General features: G+C 39.8%; 1 protein-coding gene across 8 annotated transcripts in view; it reads left to right on the forward strand.

Annotated features, from left to right (window-relative positions):
* The window catches only part of LOC142759603 (PH and SEC7 domain-containing protein 3-like), a 683,786-nt gene that overhangs the window by 386,315 nt on the left and 277,246 nt on the right, over positions 1–20,225 (forward strand). For 6 of the 8 annotated variants that reach the window (XM_075861983.1, XM_075861956.1, XM_075861973.1 and 3 more), the window contains 4 exons: positions 3,109–3,303; positions 8,541–8,621; positions 10,556–10,668; positions 12,388–12,448. In XM_075861983.1, coding sequence (XP_075718098.1) covers positions 3,109–3,303; positions 8,541–8,621; positions 10,556–10,668; positions 12,388–12,448 — 450 coding nt within the window. The remainder of the gene's footprint in view (positions 1–3,108; positions 3,304–8,540; positions 8,622–10,555; positions 10,669–12,387; positions 12,449–20,225) is intronic. The other 2 variants (XM_075861948.1, XM_075861962.1) reach the window with 1 other exon arrangement.

Genomic DNA, 20,225 nt, shown 5'->3' on the forward strand with positions numbered 1-20,225 from the left:
TGTATATAGCGCTACACAGCGTCGCTACACTGCAGCCCTGGGATGACATTTTATCCCATATGACTTCTGCAGTCTGAGATTGGCTGCAGCGGTCACATGGGGTGAAACGTCATCCCAGAAGGCCGGCCCGGACGAAGAAACAGAATTCTGGGCAAGTGTAAGATTTTTATTTTCTATAAATTGCGTTTTTACATAACAACATCTGCTATCTCTTGCGGGTTTTACCTCCCCATTGAATTAAATGGGGAAAACCCGAAACAAATAAGCAGCGTTTACGCAAATACAATTGACATGCTGCATATTAAAAAAATCGCACCGCAGGTCAATTTCTGAGCTTTTTTTTCCACTTCTCATTTACGCAGCGTGTGAATGAGAATTGTTCACATCTAATATACTCTGCTGCTACTGTATTAGGGCTTGTCCACATGTAACGGAATTGCTGCATATTTTCCGCCCAAACAATACGCAGAATACGGTAGCAGCAAAGTGAGTGAGATTTACCAAATCTCATCCAGACACTGCGTAAAATCTCTGACCAGAAATTTTGTCCTGCAGTGCGCATTTTTGTGACACAGCATGTCAATTCCTGCTGCGGATAGTGGACTGAATTGCTGCCCGGGACTCTGCTCTGGGGAAGACCCTGACAACACTGGGAATTCCACAGAGTGCCGGAGCAGAGCCTGTATTAGCGGCTCTGTGTCACGCGGGCCGCAGAAAACAGCCTCAGGGGCTGCATGCGGGCCGCGTGCTTGAGACCCCTAGTCTAGAGCATGGGCTAGAACCAGTCTAAACCAGTTTTAGGTACTTTGGTCTAACTTGGTGAACATGTTTACTTGAACTGATGTAACACTGTATATGTGATGACATGAACACATAAGGCTTCGTTTACATCTGCGTCAGGGCTCCGTTCATGGGTTCCGTTGGAGATTTCCGTCACGGTATTGATTCTGTCAAAACAACGGAACCCTTACACAACAGTGACAGGCCTATTGTTTCCATTTGGTTTCCGTTCATGGGTTCCCCTGACGGAAAGCTCTGACTGAACCCATGAACTGAGCCCCGACACAGATGTGAATGAAGCCTTAACCCTACTCTCACACTTCCGTTGCAGTTGGTTTCCATTTGTTTCCGTTACGTGACATTTCAGTTTCTTTCGCGGAAACAATAGCGTATTCGACTACGCTATTGTTTTGTTTCCACTAAAAAAACTGAAACCTTTACAGAGATCAAATAGATATTTTATTTTATTGGAGAAAAATGCGGCATAGAAATTGTATATCATGTCAAACACTAAGAAATTCAAGTGCAACCACCCTTCGCAGCTCTTCTTATAATAAGAGCATTATTACAGTTCTGCACTTATCTGACAGCAGCTCTGTGTAGTGTGCAGCAGCTCTAATGGTGTACCTAGAGACAGACCACACAACTGCTGTGGGACTCATAGTTAAAGGGGTTTAGAACTGAACTGCTCCTACTTCCATTCAAGTTAAAACATTTAATTCCGGTACCTGCAACCACTACTAGGGGGAGCGAACTGCAATCCTAAAACTAAAATCCTCGTAGTCGCAGACAGACAGAATTTTATGATTAAACTTTGTCACTGTATGAAGAGAAGCACTGGATTTGCATCTCTGTGTAAAGAAAACCGAGCAGCAACCCCTATAAAAATATATCATGCAGCTCATCAGCGCAAAATTTTGGACTTAAAGGGATTGTGTCATGAAGGGCATATGAACATCATAGAAGGGGGTCCCCCACTTGGGACCCCCCTCTACGGGCAGCTCAGTTGGACTCGAAATGTCTGGCTGGTTGTGGCTCCCCCTAGGCAAAATCAGCTGTTTGCCAGGGGTTAGAGGAACATTTAAAGCGGATCTGTTGCATATTTATGCGGCACGCATCCGGCGATTCAGGATTTGAGTCCAATGATATTCAGATATTTATGCTGCCCCAGCCTCTAATTGGCACAGTTCTCCATACTATGGTGCAATCACAAGTGGCAGATTTTGGTGCATAAATTTCTGCGACTAAAAATCAGTTCTATCGCATTTTAAAATGTGTAATTTAAATAAGCATACACAGAGACTCTATTGCATAGGCATAGGCACACACACACACACACACACACACACACTATGCAGTTGCTATCGTATGTTTCTATCACTTTTTTGTTTTGTTTTTTTATTTAGAAAAATGGCTATTTCAAAGGTGCTGGACCACAAGTAACTGCTCAGTATAATATTGAGCACTATACAGTTGACTGTGATGTGAGCTGTGATATGAATATTCAGTGGACTTATATCGGCAATTTTTTGTGGGTGGGGGTTTTAGCCTGTCTAAAAGGGGACATATGCTTGAGATGCGATCTGAGTTAATACATGGTGTACAGTTCTGCAGAATACATTAGCGCTATAGTCAATATAGTTTTAAAAAAGGGGGTTTAGTTTATATATTAATATTCATATGGATAAGGAAGCAGCAGAGTTGGTTGTACCATATGAATATTAATTCACTATCCTTCACACATCAGTAAATATGAATAGCTTCTTTTAATTCACTCTTCATAACTTGGGTGAGCAGTCGGCCTATTAGTCATTAATCTTTAGCCTTCAAATGAACCTACTTCAGAGGTGACAGAAATAATTGTCAATGCACATTTGAAGCTGTCAATAGGTAAAGTAGCACTTTATTGCGTTATACGACAATGTCGGTGTAATGTTTGTTGCTGCTTTTAGATTCTTGGAAAGTCAGATTAGAAAGAATATCTGGAAAAATCACAATTGGTCATGGTCTGTAATTCCTTATGGACATTAGGAGCTATTGCAAACCTTTACTTATCAAATGTATCACAGTTAATAATAATAATAATAGATTTGTGTCATTTAGAACACATTTACCATAGTGATGTCCTTGTATGTACTGTTTGTTTTCTATAATCTAACAAGCAATGAAGGTTACACAGGCAGTGATATTTGCTGATTTATGGGCTATTTTCATGTTCACCTTCGTCCGTAAACCTTTCTCCATTATTTTGGTTAATTTTTAGTTTTTCATATATTTTTCTTTTTAAACACGTAGCATTAATGCATTTTGTTGTATTTTGTTTTGCAGTGATGCGGGACCCAGCAGAAAATCTCTAGAGGCCTCACATGACATGGGCAGCACTGAAATCCTTGAAAAAGGAAGCACTGAAACCCTCAGCAATGGGACCAATAGTAATGTACAAGCTGCTAAACGCTTGGCCAAACGCCTCTACCAGCTGGATGGATTTAAGCGCTCTGATGTTGCAAAACACTTAGGGAAAAAGTATGTATTATAACTAAGAAATTGTAATGAGATTAATAACATGCATGCAACTGACTTCAATATTCTTTCCTGGCTATGTAGCTTAACCCCTTCACGACTGCCATACGGCTATATACGTTCCAACTGCCGATGCCCCATGCAGTTGCCACGTGTATAAACGTTGACCGCCTTGAACGGGGTTTAATGAGTGCAGTGCTGCTTCAGTGTGAGCAGAGCTGCACTCATGTCTGCCGGGGCTTTAAGAGCCCCGCACTACACCCCCCACTGTAGATAGTGCAAAGCCCCCTGCAGATAGCGCTACCTAAGCTCCCTCTAGGAGCGTATTCCCCGGTGTCAGTTCGCGCTGTGCCGGGGATTCCGCTTCTAGAGAGAGACCCTGACGTCACTGCCCACCGTCCGGGGCTCTCTCTAGGAGCGGAATCCCCGGCCGACACTCTGTGCAGAGGATTACACTACTGGAGAAGTCCCTGTCGTCACTATCCATATATGGACAGTGACGTCAGGGGCTACTCCTGGAGCGGAATCCCCGACCACTGCGCTGCCGACGCTGAGGCAGGGGATTCCACTTTTAGAGTTAGCCCCTAACAGCCCCTAACATTACTGTTCATATATGGACAGAGACATCGGGAGCTCCCTCTAGGAGCGGAATCCCCTGCCAGATGGATTCCGCTCCTACAGGTAACTACAGCGGGAGTGGCGCTATCTACAGGGGAAGTGCCGCTATCTGCAGAGGGGCTGGCGCTATCTGCAGGGGCTGTGGTGTTGTCTACAGGGGGTGCTATATACAGGGGGTGTAGCACTATTTACATGGGCACTGTGGCATTACATGGGCACTACCTACAGGGGACACTGTGGCGCTATCAAGAGTGGGAACTGTGGCACTATTTAAAGTGGGCACTTTCTATGTGGCCACTGGCACTATCTACAGTGGGCAATGTGGCACTATCTACAGTGGTATTGAATCACTATCTACATGGGCACTGTGGTGTTTTCAGGTGGCTGCAACAAAAAAAAAACCCTAACGAATAAAATTCATCCATTTTTTTAACGTCCATGAAAATCGTATAGCAAATGGTGGTTAAAAACGGTCAGATGTCCGGAAAATGGATTTAAAGGCAATGTGTTGCTAGAATTTTTTTTTTTTTAGTTAAACAATTATTATTTAAATGATTACACATTGTTTTAATTCTTTTAATTTTTTCACAAGTCAGGAAATATTATAAATTAGATTCTAATTTATAAAATTTCCATGTGCTGGCCACTAGAGGGAACAGTTCCCAAAATTGCAGCATGGTCAATGTGGTAAAGCAACCTCATTGCTTTATGCTGTAAATTTGGGGTAGACGCACTCTCTCTAGTGTCCTCACACAATCCCCCCTCCCTTATTCTGGCTAGTGGCAGGAGAAGGAGGGGTTTGAATCTTCAAACCCCCTACACTGTGTGCCGCCATTTTCTGAGCGACTGCACAGTGCAGGAGGATTAGATACAGTGCTCAGCAGACAGTATAACACGAACATAATACACACATCACATACACAAACATAAATTACCTGCTCCTGCTGCCGCCTCCGCTCCTATTCATTGCGCCTTCGCTTCCTTGAACATATGGCCCGAAGCCGCGGCCGGAAGTCGTCGTCTTACTGTCCGGCAGCGGCTTCCGGTTCACATGAAAATGGCGCCGGATTTCGCTCTGCGAACGAGCTTAGTTTTGGTCTGTGTGGGAGCGGCACATGTGCCGTTCCCACACAGACGGTGTACGCTGCAGTGAATGGAATGGCTCCCGTTCGCATTATCTATGGGGTTGTATGTGCCGTATTCCATCTCTGTATGTGTCGTTAGAGAAGTAAAAATAAGAACAAAGTAAAAAGTAGAACACGAGAATATTAATAAATAAAATTTATGTTATCATTATTATAAGCAATATGATAAAAAAAAAATAATAATTCATGACGCCTTCCCTTTAAATTTCGAGACACATTGATGCAAAACAGCCATGAAAAACTGACCGTTGATCCGTTGTTAACTGCCCTTTTTTTCACGTCGTGTGAATATAGCCTTATAGCCCTCCTCACTCTCCACTGGCAGCGATCCAGGGTGACAGTGTGTGTGTGTGTGTGTGTGTGTGTGTATGTATGTATGTATGTATGTATGTATGTATGTATGTATGTGTGTGTACATATATATATATATATATATATATATATATATATATATATATATAAAATCATACTATAGATAAATATACATGAAAAATTACAAAAAAGTGTGTTTTCACATTTTTTGTGATTTGTCTGCCTTATAAGTCTTGTAAAAATCAAAGTAAAAATAGTTGTGATATTCAAAGCGGTTGCAAAGATCTCATCATTGAAAGAAGTGATATCAGAAATGGAAAATTTTACATGGACACAGGTATAAATGACCATTGGTCATGAAAGGGTTAAAGGCTATATACTAGAAAACAAAAAATACTCTTCTAGGACATATCCAGCACACCTCAAGGTAAGAAAATAAATAAATAAAAGTGTTTGTATGTATGTATGTATGTATGTATGTGTATGTATATATATATATATATATATTATAGATTGGTGAGAAAAAAAGTGAAAACCATTCCCCAGTCTATTGCCTAAAAAGGTAACACAAAAACTATTTAAAATACCACCTGGCCAGGTATATAAAACAATTTAGAATATCAACATATATTCACAGGAATCTATCGCATAGAGTCACATATGCATGTCAATAGGAACATTAGCAGCATGAGACAAAATAAATGACAGAACAAGTGGCAACAGCTTAGTGGAAAAGGGAGATCTCCCCATATTACTCTGGTTTAGAGCTTGACTGTAAGGGTATGTTCACACGGTTAACAAAATACGGATGAAAATACGGAGCTGTTTTCAAGTGAAACAGCTCTTGATTTTCAGCCGTTTTTTTAATCAAACTAGCTTTTTTTATGGCCATTTTTGGAGCTGTTTTTGTATTGAGTCAATAAAAAATGACTCCAAAAACGGCTCAAGAAGTGATATGCTGAAAATAGCCCGTGTGAACATACCCTAAGGGCTGATTCAGACGAACCTTGCGTTTTTGCGCGCGCAAAAAACGCGGCGTTTTGCGCGAGCAAAAACCACTTGACAGCTGCGTGTGTCATCCGTGTATGATGCGTGGCTGCGTGATTTTCGCGCAGCCGCCATCATAGAGATGAGTCTAGTCGACGTCAGTCACTGTCCAGGGTGCTGAAAGAGTTAACTGCTCGGCAGTAACTCTTTCAGCACCCTCGACAGTGAATGCCGATCACAATATCGAGAAACCTGTTAAAAAAAAAAAAAAAAAGTTCGTACTTACCGAGAACTTCCCTCCCGGCCGTTGCCTTGGTGACGCGTCCTGTGCTTGGCCTGTGATTGGCTGGAGCTGTCACTTGGACTGAATTGTCATCCCGGGAGGTCAGACTGGAGGAAGAAGCCGGGAGTTATCGGTAAGTCAGAACTTCTTTTTTTTTTTTTACACGTTCATGTATATTGGGATCGGAAGTCACTGTCCAGGGTGCTGAAACAGTTTAACTCTTTCAGCACCCTGGACAGTGACTATCTCCTGATGTCGCGTACCGGAATTTTTTTTGCCGGGTTCGGTTCGGTTGTCCGGGTTCGCTCATCTCAAAGACACTCCGTTTGGATGTTTGGAAACAGAAAAGCACGTGGTGCTTTTCTGTTTACATTCATCCTTTTGACAGCTGGTGCGCGAAACAGTCGGTTCGCACGGAAGTGCTTCCGTGCGACCTGCGTGGTTTTCACGCACCCATTGACTTCAATGGGTGCGTTATGCGTGAAATACGCGGAGATATTGAGCATGTCGCGCTTTTTGCGCAGCGGACAAACGCTGCGCAAAAAGCACGGACTGTCTGTACTGCCCCATAGACTTGTATTGGTCTGCGCGTGGCGCGTGAAAACCACGCGGCCCGCACGGACCCAATACACGTTCGTGTGAATCCCCCCTAAGGGTAGAAACAAATAGACTGAGCTGCATGACCAGACAATGTATCCTATAAGTCTCCTTGTTTATATCTCTCTGATAATGATCTGATTCCAAAAGAAAGTCAAGAAAAGTCATCATATCATAACGTACCGATGGTCTCAATTATATTAGGCAATATGTATCGCAATTTATGCACAAAAAATATGGAGAGGAAATGAGCAAGAAAAAAGTTCCACTTCTACTCATCTGTTGGTGACTTCCTTTATATCTCTATCATTCCATGTCCGGACATAGTACGTTGATGCATTTTTCCAGTCATTCTGGACAGGCAGATGGAGACTTTCCTCCAGCGTATTATGCAGATGCCAAATAGCCAGATCCTTTTCAATCAGTGGCAATGCTTATCCAGCAAACAATGTGGTGTAATAAAGCGTACCAACCACACTTTAGGCTGAGCAAGGCCGGCTTTGTGAAGGCCAGAGGAACCGCCCCGGGAATCGCACGGCGTGATGACGTCTCTGATATGGTGGAAATCTATGCCAGCTCATAGCTGGCATAGATTTCCGTTTGTGGCACACTGACAGCCCAAGATGCGACAAATTTGTTAAGAGGCGTGCGCCTTTTAATAAATTTAGCGCATCTTACTCCGGCAGACTCCTGTTTAAGACAGGCGTATGAAATGCCAGTCTTAGAAAATCTGGGCAATAGACTATTGGTGAGACAATACAGCCCTATAACTGGTACATTCAATGCCAATACTCAACCAGGTATTGCATTCACATTGTTTCAGGTCTTTTTAGCTTTGGATCAAATTGGAGTTCTATTTAGAGCATGAATGCTTAGGGCTGACCTGAGCAAATACAAATTGTATTGTGGTTTATATGATTCATGAAGTCAAGCTTGGCTCTTATTCATGTAATAATGTATTAGTGGTTAGTCATTTTCTACAACAAATACTCTTTCTACCACTGTTTTTCTTACTGCCAATACCAAAATTTCTATCAATACCAAAATGGCTTTATGTAGGTTAATGTAAATTATGCAAACCTTAATGGTCAATTTCAATATCTGCAAATTGGATGACTCATTTCTCCGTATTCATTTCATTTTTGTATAGTCCATTTCCTACTTTTGCATAAAACCTGATTCTCCATCATTTAATGCAGCTTTTAATTACTGTCCAATGGCCTCTTAAAAAAGTCATTTCTAATTAAACAATTTTATAAAAAAAACATCTGGAATACTTTGTCATTGTTTTCTTTCAGTAATGATTTCAGCAAGCTTGTGGCAGAAGAATATCTGAAATTTTTTGACTTCACGGGGTTGACCCTGGATCAGTCGCTCAGGTAAATAAAATTTTGATATTGTCATTTCTTGTAAGGTTAATTTTCAAATTGATAATTTTCTTTTTGCTGCACAGTAAAGAGCATTAATTGGAAATGTATGTAATACTAATATTGGTGGTGATCATGTTAACCCATTCATAACGTAAGTATTTTCTCCCATTGATTTTTACAGTTTACTCATTTTTAGTATGTACTGGTTTAAAGAGGACTTGTCAGTTCTTGTGACATTTTTATTCTAGTCTATTCTATTTCCAGTTTACATATCTCATTTAAAAGGATTTCAAGAAACATTTCTTTGGGTCAAAATCGTATTTTTTTTTATTTTTTTTTAATATACTCACCTTACCTATACTTTTCCGTTTCCCTCTATATTCTCTGTCCCCCATTGCTCCCTGGTTACTGCAGGCAGTGCGTGATGACTTCTTGTCCTCAACTTGTTAAAGGGGTATTTATATAAATGTCTGATCAATGTGGATCCTGACCTTGTCCAACCTGCTGCCACCTTATCCAGGCAGAGAATCAGTACGGCACAGCTACTAAAATAATTTAGGGACCGTAATGAAACTTTCATTCAGGAAAAGAGGAGACATGAAGTTATTGTCCCAAAACTGGGTCTAATCCTCTCATAATATTTGATGTTTTAAGCATTTTAAGGTATATTCACACGTTCACGATTTGCCATAGTCAAATTTGAAGTGGATTTTTAAAAGAATCTGCCGCAGAAATCTGAGGCTAACACTTGGAGTTCTGCCGTGGATGTGCCAGCGGATCCCCACGTGGATTAGATACAGTGTAATTTACTGAGACTAATCCGTGACTTTTACATGCAGAATCCGTAAGACAAATGAACCTACTACTTATTTATTTTTCCCCCGTCGCAGGAAAAAAAAATATCTGTGCGCATTCTTTCCACTGCATGTGAATAGGGTATAAAATACCCCATTCACTTGCATTGGATGTGGAATGTAAGTGTTTTTGATGAGGATTTAGGCTCACAATCTGCTCCTTGAGGGTATGTTCACACGCTGAGCCAAAAACGTCTGAAAATACGGAGCTGTTTTCAAGGGAAAACAGCACCTGATTTTCAGACGTTTTTTTAGCAATTCACGCTTTTCGCTGCGTTTTTCGCGCCGTTTTCTCGGCCGTTTTTGGAGCTGTTTTCAATAGTCTATGAGAAAACGGCTCCAAAAACGTCCCAAGAAGTGTCCTGCACTTCTTTTGACGAGGCTGTAATTTTACGCGTCGTCTTTTGACAGCTGTCAAACGACGACTCGTAAATGACAGCTTGTCGGCACAGTATGTCTGCAAACCCATTCAAATGAATGGGCAGATGTTTGCCGACGTATTGTAGCCCTATTTTCAGACGTAAAACGAGGCATAATACGCCTCGTTTACGTCTGAAAATAGGTCGTGTGAACCCAGCCAAATGGTCATGAAATTCTGAACGTGTACACATGACCTAAGTATACAATCTAAAAACGTTACTATTAAAAGCACAGCACTATCAATAGTGCCATCTATTGGTTGATCATGAGAATTAGACAGCAAGAATACATTGTTTTCATCCCGAAATGATTATAAATGAAAAAGTACAATATCTAACATATATATTATGATAGCTAAAGGTCTTGTCACAGAAGTGTTCCTTATGCAGCCAGTATATGACTTTGGTATGACTTTTCTTTTATGTGATAGCTGCCTGCTAGTCCGGTTAATTGACATGGAACATTTGGAGAAATGTAATGAAGGTCAGGAGCTTAAAGGGCATTTAAACCAAAAAGAAACAAAAACATTAAATACTAGCCTTCTATTGTCTTCTACGAGAAATTTAATGAAGGTCATGAGCTTAAAGAGCATTTCAACAAAAAAGAAAAACATTAAATACTAGTTGTGTCTTGTATATAAGATTTGTTTTTGTTCTTTTTGTTTTACAGGGGTTTCTTTAAAGCCTTCTCACTCATTGGGGAAACTCAGGAAAGGGAGAGAGTATTAATCCACTTCTCCAACAGATACTTTCAATGCAATCCAAATACCATATTTTCCCCAGGTATACAATATTCTAACGTTGTATAATTGTTATTTTTACTTATTTTTATTATTTTTATTTTTGATACTTAAAAGCATTGTTTGAATCACATAATTGCTATTATTATATGGACTCACTAGTTAACTGGGGTTTCCAGTTTTATGTGAATAAATCTTTTACCTTAATTTTTTTTTCCTTGCTCATAACTCTTTCACAGACTTCGGTGGAGAGAGACATCCACATTTGCATGAGCACCTCTCCATCCATGTAGTCTTTGTCTTGAACGGCTGTCACTAATTTGCAGAATGTTGCTTAGGGGATTCCTGTTCTCACAGACGAGGGGGGTCTTAGAAGTGTCCCTGTCAGATGTTATGGCATATTCCGTATATGGTATATGCCATAGGAGAGGGCAGGCCCTGAAGTAGCAGCACTTATTCTGCCCAGCCTCTTCTCTAGAGCGCTCTGTCAGTAGGTGCATGGAAATAATGCACGATATCCGAAATCTTATTTTAAAATTGGAATGTTTAGGGAGAGAAAAAGAAGACTGGGCTAGATCTCTTTAGTCTGAGAGACCCACTCTTCTATGTGAAAATACAAAGCGGTATTCTTAACACTTCTAAAATTTTTATATTATAACATTTTTATTTTGTTTTGTGGATTTATAAATTACTGGAATATAAATGTTAAATATACAAATTATCTGGAACAAGACAAGGAAATATGTTAGTGTTGAGTCAGGCCCCATTCATACAAGCGTGTCCGATTTGCGTCTGAAAAAAGAGGATAGTTTTTCATCCATATGAATGTCAGTGTGTGTTCTGTGTGTCCGTGTCCGTTTTTTTTAAGTCCGTATGTCATCCGTTTTTCTCCGGAAAACACTTGCTGATTTCACTTTTTTTCTCTTTCTGCATTGCATAGCAACAGATCCATGAACAATGGACAGCATTTAAATAAGGTTAAATAGTTTCCAGCTGTGATCTGATCTATAGTTTATTAATAGAAAACCTTTTATTACATTTATGCAAATTAGAGTTTTGGAACAACGAGGGCATCACCGTTGCTCGAAAATGCTCTTGCGTCGTTTCCCCAGTTGAACCCCCCTCCTTCCCCGCTTCCTTGGATTGACAGGGGCCAGGCAGCGTACTAGGCGACTTAAAGGTTCTACTGCGCATGCGCCGTATCCCAATCGGAGCATAAGCAGTGTAATCTTTATGCTCCTCATTCTAATTTACACTACTGCGCATGCACCGATTTCAGATGTAGGGACACACGCGCGTTTACTACACTACGGGGCCAGGTGTGAACTCTCCTAGTACGCTGCCTGGCCCTTGTCAATCAAAGGAAGCAGGGAGGGGGGCTGACCTGGGTAATAACGAGAGAGCGTTTTGGAGCAACAGTGACGCCCTCGTTGCTCCAAAATGCTAATTTGCATAAATGTAATGAAACCTTTTTCTCTTCAAAGGAGGCACTCTGTGGAAAGACCTAATACACGTCTGTTGGTAGTTCAATACGGACATCTGGTGACAGACTCCCTTTAAGACACTAAGCTCACTATCAAACATGGTGGAAATCTAAAATTCCACAGTATAGTAGATTTCAACAAACAAGGTTTTCGAAATTTTCCACCATCTTCTCCGCTGCAGATTTTGAGACCGGCAACATGTATTTTTTTTATAACTTGAACATGTATACGAAGAGTGCATTTCTACAGTAACCTGTATATATTTTAATATTTTGTAGATGGCATCCACTGTCTTACCTGTGCAATTATGCTTCTTAATACTGATCTACATGGACATGTAAGTATTTCTATGACTAATACATAACTACAACTTCAAACATGGGAATATTCGTTCTTCAGACCCTAGACAAATTATAAACCGATGTTCTGTCAACTGCTTATTAGTTCCTAGAGACTATCTGGAAGGGAATGTGTGATACTCTGATTAGGATAGCAAATATGGTGAGAACCATTAGGAAATTGTGAAGTTAAAGGAGTGCTCCAGTAAATAATGCTTTGTATTCACCCATTTCGAAGTTTCAGCTCCTCAGAGCCTTTCTCAAGCTTGAGAAATGCTCTAAGGAACTGAAATGTCGCATGGGTGAATAAAAGTTCCTTGTTTCTTGGATGTGCTGCCTGAATTCCTTTTTTTTTGCCATTGTGTCGGACGGTTGGATCCAGTCTTCTTGGGCTTTGCACTCCTATTCATTGCTTGCAATTTATTCTAGTGCTGTAACTTTTTCGTTTGTAGTGAACAAGTATTTGCCCCTCACCCGATTTCTTCTATTTTTGCTAATTGTTGCAATTTAAACATTTCAGTTCATCCAACAAATTTTAATGTAAGATAAAGTACTTGCCCCCATAAACCTAATAACGGTAACAACTGCAATCAAACGTTTGCGATAACTTGCTTTTTGAGGCCTTCTAGCCTGCTTCACATTGCCAGACAGGTTCTATTTAAGTGATGTTTAGATTCAACAGGTCTGGCAGTAGACATGCCTGGGTGTGGCTAGTGATATTGAACCCAATTGTTAATTGAATTTGGTTAACTGGTTGATTAAGGGGGGGGGGGGGACTACTTTTTCATGTAGGGCCAAGTAGGGTTGAACAGCATTTTTCCTTCGATAAATGAAATTCTCATTTAAAAACAGAATTTTGTGTTTACTTGGGTTATCTTTGTCTAATATTAAAAGTAGTTTGATGATCTGAATCATTCAAGTGTGCTTCATATGCAAAATCAAAGTAAATGGGTGAGGGGCAAATACTTTTTCACCGCACTGTACCTAATAAGTGGTCAAATATATTCCACAATAAGTCAGGATGATGGGCTAAATAAAAGTTTGTATGAATTTAAAGGATAACTGCATAACCCTGTTCAAAGCTACGAGACAAAATATTAAATTATTATTCCCATTTTTGTTTTCGCTCTACATCAATAGTACATAAAATACAGTGCATATTAAACCAATAACATTATTATGAGAAGTACAAGATTAATCAGCTAATTTGATATTTGAATTTTTCTTCTTTATCCTCATGGTTGTCTATTTGGACTTCCTGTGTTACTTATAATCTGTAGGTGGTAAGTTAAATATTTTTATATCTTGTTTGTATGTCTTCCATACATTACGCAATGAATCATTTCATATAGTAAAACTTAACCATTATCCATATATATATATATATATATATTTATATACTCGCATTGGCAGTGATATCGTTAATAGTCTGGCAGGCTGTGGGAATTTCATACTAGTGAGTCATAGACTGCTTTATGTCATAATCCGTGTCCAGATTTGCCCAGCAATCACAGAGAGTTTGGCTTAATCTAATCAGATCTATCTTGGTAATGAGTGAATCCATGTAATAGCACTATAGTAGAAGACCACTGTTTTTTTTTATGTATTTTAAATTTTAGGTTCCTAGTGACCCTACAGGTTAAAACTTGACAGATCCGTAACTGACAAAAAAATCTTTAAACAGCATTAGAACTTTTTTGTAACTATTATAGTTGTTGTTGTTGTTGTTATGCACAGTAGTTCCCCTACTCATTTTGGTAATGTGATTATTATTTATTTTTTTACTTTATATGCTAACATTTTAGAGATACTTTCACTACGATATTAGGGAATTGCATTATGGATAACTCCTTAATAAATTGCTCTTCGCTGAAGTACAGAACAGCAGTTCGATTGTCAAACTTTAAGGGCCTTTCACACCGGCCAATATTCGGCCAGTGCAGCCGATCAACGAGACATCTTGCTATGGATGGGGACGAGCGGTCGTTACTCCGATCACTCGTCCCCATACGTTATGTCGGCAGCGCGTCTCCCTGTTTACACAGGGAGATGTGCTGCCGACAATCATAATATGTAACTTTTTTAAAACGATACAATCATCAGATGATCGAGCGTTTGCTCGTTCATCTGCTGCTGATCACTAACCTGTTTACACAGGGCAATTATCGGGAACAAACGTTCTATGAATGCTTGTCTGCCCGATAATTGCCCAGAGTAAAGGGGCCTTTAGACTGCTGTTTATAGCGATCTATTGTATCTATAGACACAGGCTATACATTTTCAGTATAACAAATTGTATTACGAAATAATTCAGGTCATTGCTGGATATACAACAATATGACGGTGTGGAATAATACAAATATGTATAATAAGTACTGACCAGATTTTTTAAATCTTTTGGCACTGTTTCGTGTGACGTGTATGACCATATTTGTCGATGGATTGCACTGGTGTTTGTGGATTCCCTTCTATATTTTGGAACTGTTTGGCAGATATTTGGGCAAGTATTCTGATAAACTCTATAAAATTTCCTAGATCAAAATGAGTGGTTGTGAACCCACCACATTATAGGGGCCTCCCATGTGGCTCTTGACTTCATCCAAGGGCCAGACATGATCTTCAGTGTCTCTTGTCCTCCTTGTTTGTAGTGGAGATTAGATTGCACATGTGCCATCAATTTCGATTATGGTAAGTAAAGTTTGTAGGCATGGCTGTTTCCCTCATTCACAGAAGTCATAAATATAACTTTTATTACAATAACTTATAAAATCGAATACACCGCTTAAAAAAAAAAAAAGAAGCTCCCTCTATCGGGGAGAATATCTAAAATTTCCAAGCAATGCACCTAAAAATTCAACCCTAATCCCTATGCGTTTTGTTAAATAAACATAAGATACACCCCAACACTCAGGCAATCCCTCCCAGAAAAAGTCAGACATTAAGTATTTCCAGGAGACTGCCAGCCACGTGTGTGGTGGCGTCACAGCGTTTCTAGGTAGCTCATTCAAACAGACCCACGCCCATCTGCGCTATCCCTCAGTCACACTGCTTTACATATAAAAGGGCCCCCACGGCTAAGTTCGAAAAGGTTAGCTGTCAGAAGACAATAATAGTAATAATAAAAACTTTGTGCTTACCACCACCTTCAAAGTCTTACCTATACAGTCTATATACAGTGTGTGCCGCACTTCAGGTTCATGAGATACCTCTAGAATCCCCTACATGCCGATAAGTGGCAAAGAAATCCCAGTTATTAGACCGTGTTAACCCTACTGTCAATAACTGTGTACATAAGAAAGCTGTATTGATAAGTCGAGATAGATAACACCTTGAATTCCTCGGCCAGGAGGAGGATAAGCGGCACCAACATGGCACAATTTTAATATTTAGGGGTGCGGGAGAGCTATGGAAGGAAGGGGAGGAGGTACAAAACATTTTTTAAAAGTAACCACTAAATCTAAGCTGTTCATTCAAAGCTGTTGGTGCCACTGTCTTTAGCTGAAAAATTAAGTTTTTTTTATTAAATATTTTTTGATTCCAGTTACCCCTTCTTTCTGAAGGCCTAAACAACTCTATTCCCATAAATTCAATTGAGGACGAATCACACTGATGTTCTGCATGTATATGTCAAGAAAGTGGTGTATAAGCTTTATGTGCAACATCACTTCGATCTTTGCCAATTCTCCGGTGAAATACCCTTGTATAGTTTTGACAATATATTCCAGGCCGCAAACACATGTAGCTCTGTAATGACACCCCTCAACCTATAATTAATGCAGTCTCGGATCGTAAAGAATTTCTTGGTGATAGTTGCTGCACCTAAAACAGCCGGTGATATCCCCACCACCATGGGGGCCAGAAAGTGGCTCCGGACCAGCATATCCTTCAAGCCAAGTACTTATCAGGATCCATTCGTATTATCTCCCTATGATTCTAAATAATAGTTCTCTCTTGAATGGCAACTCCCATCAAATTTTTCTGTCCAGCCTTTCTAGGTGCTTTATCCAACCCTTTCCGCTAAGAGTGGCAGCTAATAAATACAGTGACAGCTGTAGCACTTTATTCAGTGAGTATGCAGCCATTTTCCCCATTTATATTGCAGTTTTATGCTCCACATATAGAATGCCAGGCCAACCACATGCCCCCTATATACAGTGCAAGGCCAGCCACGTGCCCCCCTTCCCCGTGTAGAATACTCACTTCTACCAGGCTTCATCTCCTCCAGGATTGATTGAAGCAGGTGCATCACAATTGATCCAAATTTAAGGGGGGACGGACAGTATATGTTTTTTTTAAGTGGAATGGAAGGGCCAGTTACCCCTTTGCTCTCTTAACTAGTTATCCAAAAAATATTTTGCTGGAAGACACCGCTTTAATTTTCTATTCTACCCTGGATAAATGAAAAAGCAGCAAAGGGCTGATTTCAATTTTCCGTTCCAGCAAGTGTAGGAGGAAAGGTGAGAAAACATGAAAACTCAGAGTAAATATTTCCCTAGACGTATTGCTTGTCATGGCCACATTTTATACTAGAGTTTTTTTTTATGACTCTAATTCCTCCCATTTATAACCCCCCCGGTGTCGGATGTCACATGATCTAATCTAATCTACAATCGTCAGATCTCGAGCTTCTGTGTTGAAGAATGGAGACTCTATAGCTTTCATTTTTGTCACATTGTGCTGCATTGTTTATTTTCCCCTAGTGTATATGGTAATTATAGACTCGAGCAGCTCTTTCTTCCCCTTATGAGGAAGTTGTCAGCAGTTTTTCCCGTCTCAATTAATGCTACTGATGGTCTTATGGGAGAGTAATGCATCTCCGACACAGACTGAGACTGAAAGTGCCCCTCAACTATCTGAAAATGCTGTTATACGTCTGCTTATAGCCAAATCTAAAAAACAAACCAGCAATTGCTATTTTCAGCATCTTCTACGCTTCTGCAGAGATGGCATTCTGTACCAGTGAAAGAAGCGTATAAGCCGCACTATTAATTCTATACGTTATATTGTGTTTCTAGGGATCATGTCATGATATGATATGACTGCTACTGAGATATGTCGGTTTTAGGCTAATTTGTTTGTTGGCTACATGGGAGAGAATAGTCTTGGAGCACGCTCATTAATAAGAACGTGTAGATGATGGTAGGAAGGTGTAAGATGATTAAGGTGAGAAGGGACTCCAGTCACAATTATCTTGGCTAGTATTCATAATGGCTGAAAGTGCTCTGTAGCTGACTTTACAGCCTTTTCTATATACAGTAATGGACACGGATGAATATATTTTGAAGTTACGTCATCCGCAATAGTGAATCCATGGGCTTTCTCTGTTTTCTATCCCAAGCTGATAAGACTTTGTTATGGTATAGTATGTATATTACCAAAAATGTTATATTCATATTTAGAGTGAGTATGCCTTTATTTTTATCTTTTCACAGTCGACCACTTGAGGGCAGCAGTGCGCTATTGTACGTTATCGGGAAAAAAAAGCGATAAAGTGCTATTTTTCAGGACGCTCAAGATATTTGTAAAATGATTTTGTTTTTTCGTTAACGCTTGACTCATAAAGATAGTACTCAAGAAGGTGCTCCTAAGCTATATACATCCATGGGAAGAGTAAAGGATGAATACAGGACATATTTATAATATTATCTGCTCCTATACTAGAGGACAGGCTTCCAGTGCTTTTAGCTGGGGCTTGTTTTAGATTATTATTTTTTTGTCTTTTGATTGGATTATATAAGTTGATTCATACATTTCTTATTAGTTTTGGGCTGTGAGCATGAATTGTAGTCATTGTTTTATGCACATCTATTATGGTATTTAGAGAAAATGCAGGTTATCTAATAATCATAAAACAGCCCTTTAAAGGTCATTGCCATTTATTAAAAAATGGTTGTAACTAAAACTACCACTGTATATTATTAATCAACACTTTAATTGTGACATTATAGGATAATTGTAATGCCTATTGGCTCTTTGCCCCACTGGCTTCAATAAATATCTCTTCTCTTCTCCGTATGTATACAGAGATGCATGCTCCGTTGTGTACGTGCCTGCCAAGAGCTGTAGTAAAATGCAGGGGAATCTGCAGAATAATAGCTAAAAGAAAAATGGGGGGGGGGGGGGGGGGCGCTTTTTCCAAATTTTTTTGTTACTTTGACAGTGTTTCATATGGTGTGCCCCGCTAAAAGACAGAATAGGGGCACTTATAATGTGACACCACTGCACTTACTGCATCTAAATCAATGGAAAACATCATAACAGGGAAAAAAAAAGGTTCGGTAACATGCACATATTGCAGAATTTAATGCCGAAATTCCGACAGATAAACACAGGTAAATCTGCACCTAATGCTGCATTTTTTAGGTGCGGATTTTACATTTTGATGTGGAAATAGGTGTTTTTTTTATGCTGAAAATTTGGTGCATTCTTTTTTATAAACTAGTCAGATACAATTCTGAGATGGAAACGTAAGATAAACTGACATGCTGCAGATTTTAAAATGTACGTACATAGATCAGATTACTTGAGATCTTATTTACTTTGCTGGTATTGTATCACACTATGGATTAAAATTCAGATGGCGAATCTGCGTGTAATATACAGAGGTAGTAAGTGATGGTTAAAGGGTTAAAGAAAGCGAGAGAATGAGTGGATTTTACTTCCTTGCTATGATGTAAACATTTTGGCTGTAGTATTTCTATCTTTCCTGCCTTTGAACCTGACGGTCACCATTTACAGCCGTGCGTTTTTGCAGTCCTGAGGTTTTCCTGGAGACGTTTGCTGCAGAGTCTACTGTTAGACCTGTAAATGGTCACATAACTCATATTTATTGGCGATCTGCAGCTCCTCGGATGGCCAGAATAGGGTTTTTAGAATATAGGAAGAATACCATACCTACATTAATTGCAAATACCATAAAAGTAACAAGGAGGATCTGTCAATGTAAATTCATGTGGACTAAAACATCTTTCACCTCATGCTGACATTTCACTTTTGAGAAGTGCTTTTTCTAATTCTATGTACTCCTTTATTAAACCTGGAATAGACATTTAATTTACAAAAGCTCTGGAAAGTAGACGCGGCCTCAAATAAAATCACTGATGAAATTACTAGTTGTTTAATCTGAATATAAAATATTGTGTATTCTACTAGCTTCAATATGTTTTCTATAATTATTTTGGAGTCTCTATTCTGACAGTAGGGAGGCCTAAATCCGCACTTGCTGGTGGTCTAACCTTGATAACCACTTTCCTGTTGAGACATATGTGTATAGCTTCAATATGGTGGTGTTCATTAACTAATCCGGGATGTGATTTTTTTTAAGTTGGGGCTGGAAATAAAATAACTAAACCACAAAAGAACTACTTACCTATCCTTGCCCCCAGGGATCCAGCGCTATCACTCCGGCGGCACGCCCGGTGGTTGTTTACATGAACGTAGCAAGTAACCGCTGTAGCCAATCAGACGCTGAGCTGTCTGATTGGCTGCAGCTGTCTCATTCTACGTGCACGTAAAAAACCAGGAGTACCGCCGGAGCGTCAGCGCTGGATTGCCAGGAGCAGCAGGGATAGGTTGCTTTTTGGTTTATTCATTTAATTTCCAGCCTCTAAAAAATGTGTTCATATTTTGGATAATCCCTTTATAGGGGTTCTCTGGGCATTTGATATTGTTAACGCAATCATGGGCCAAAATCTATTAGACTGAAATTTGTAATCGGTATATCAACCGATACCCGCCCTCCAGTGATTTATCCAGTTTCCAAATCATAGGTGATCGAT

The sequence above is a fragment of the Rhinoderma darwinii genome, chromosome 1, assembly GCF_050947455.1.
Source record: "Rhinoderma darwinii isolate aRhiDar2 chromosome 1, aRhiDar2.hap1, whole genome shotgun sequence".
In the NCBI taxonomy this organism is placed as follows: Eukaryota; Metazoa; Chordata; class Amphibia; order Anura; family Rhinodermatidae; genus Rhinoderma; species Rhinoderma darwinii.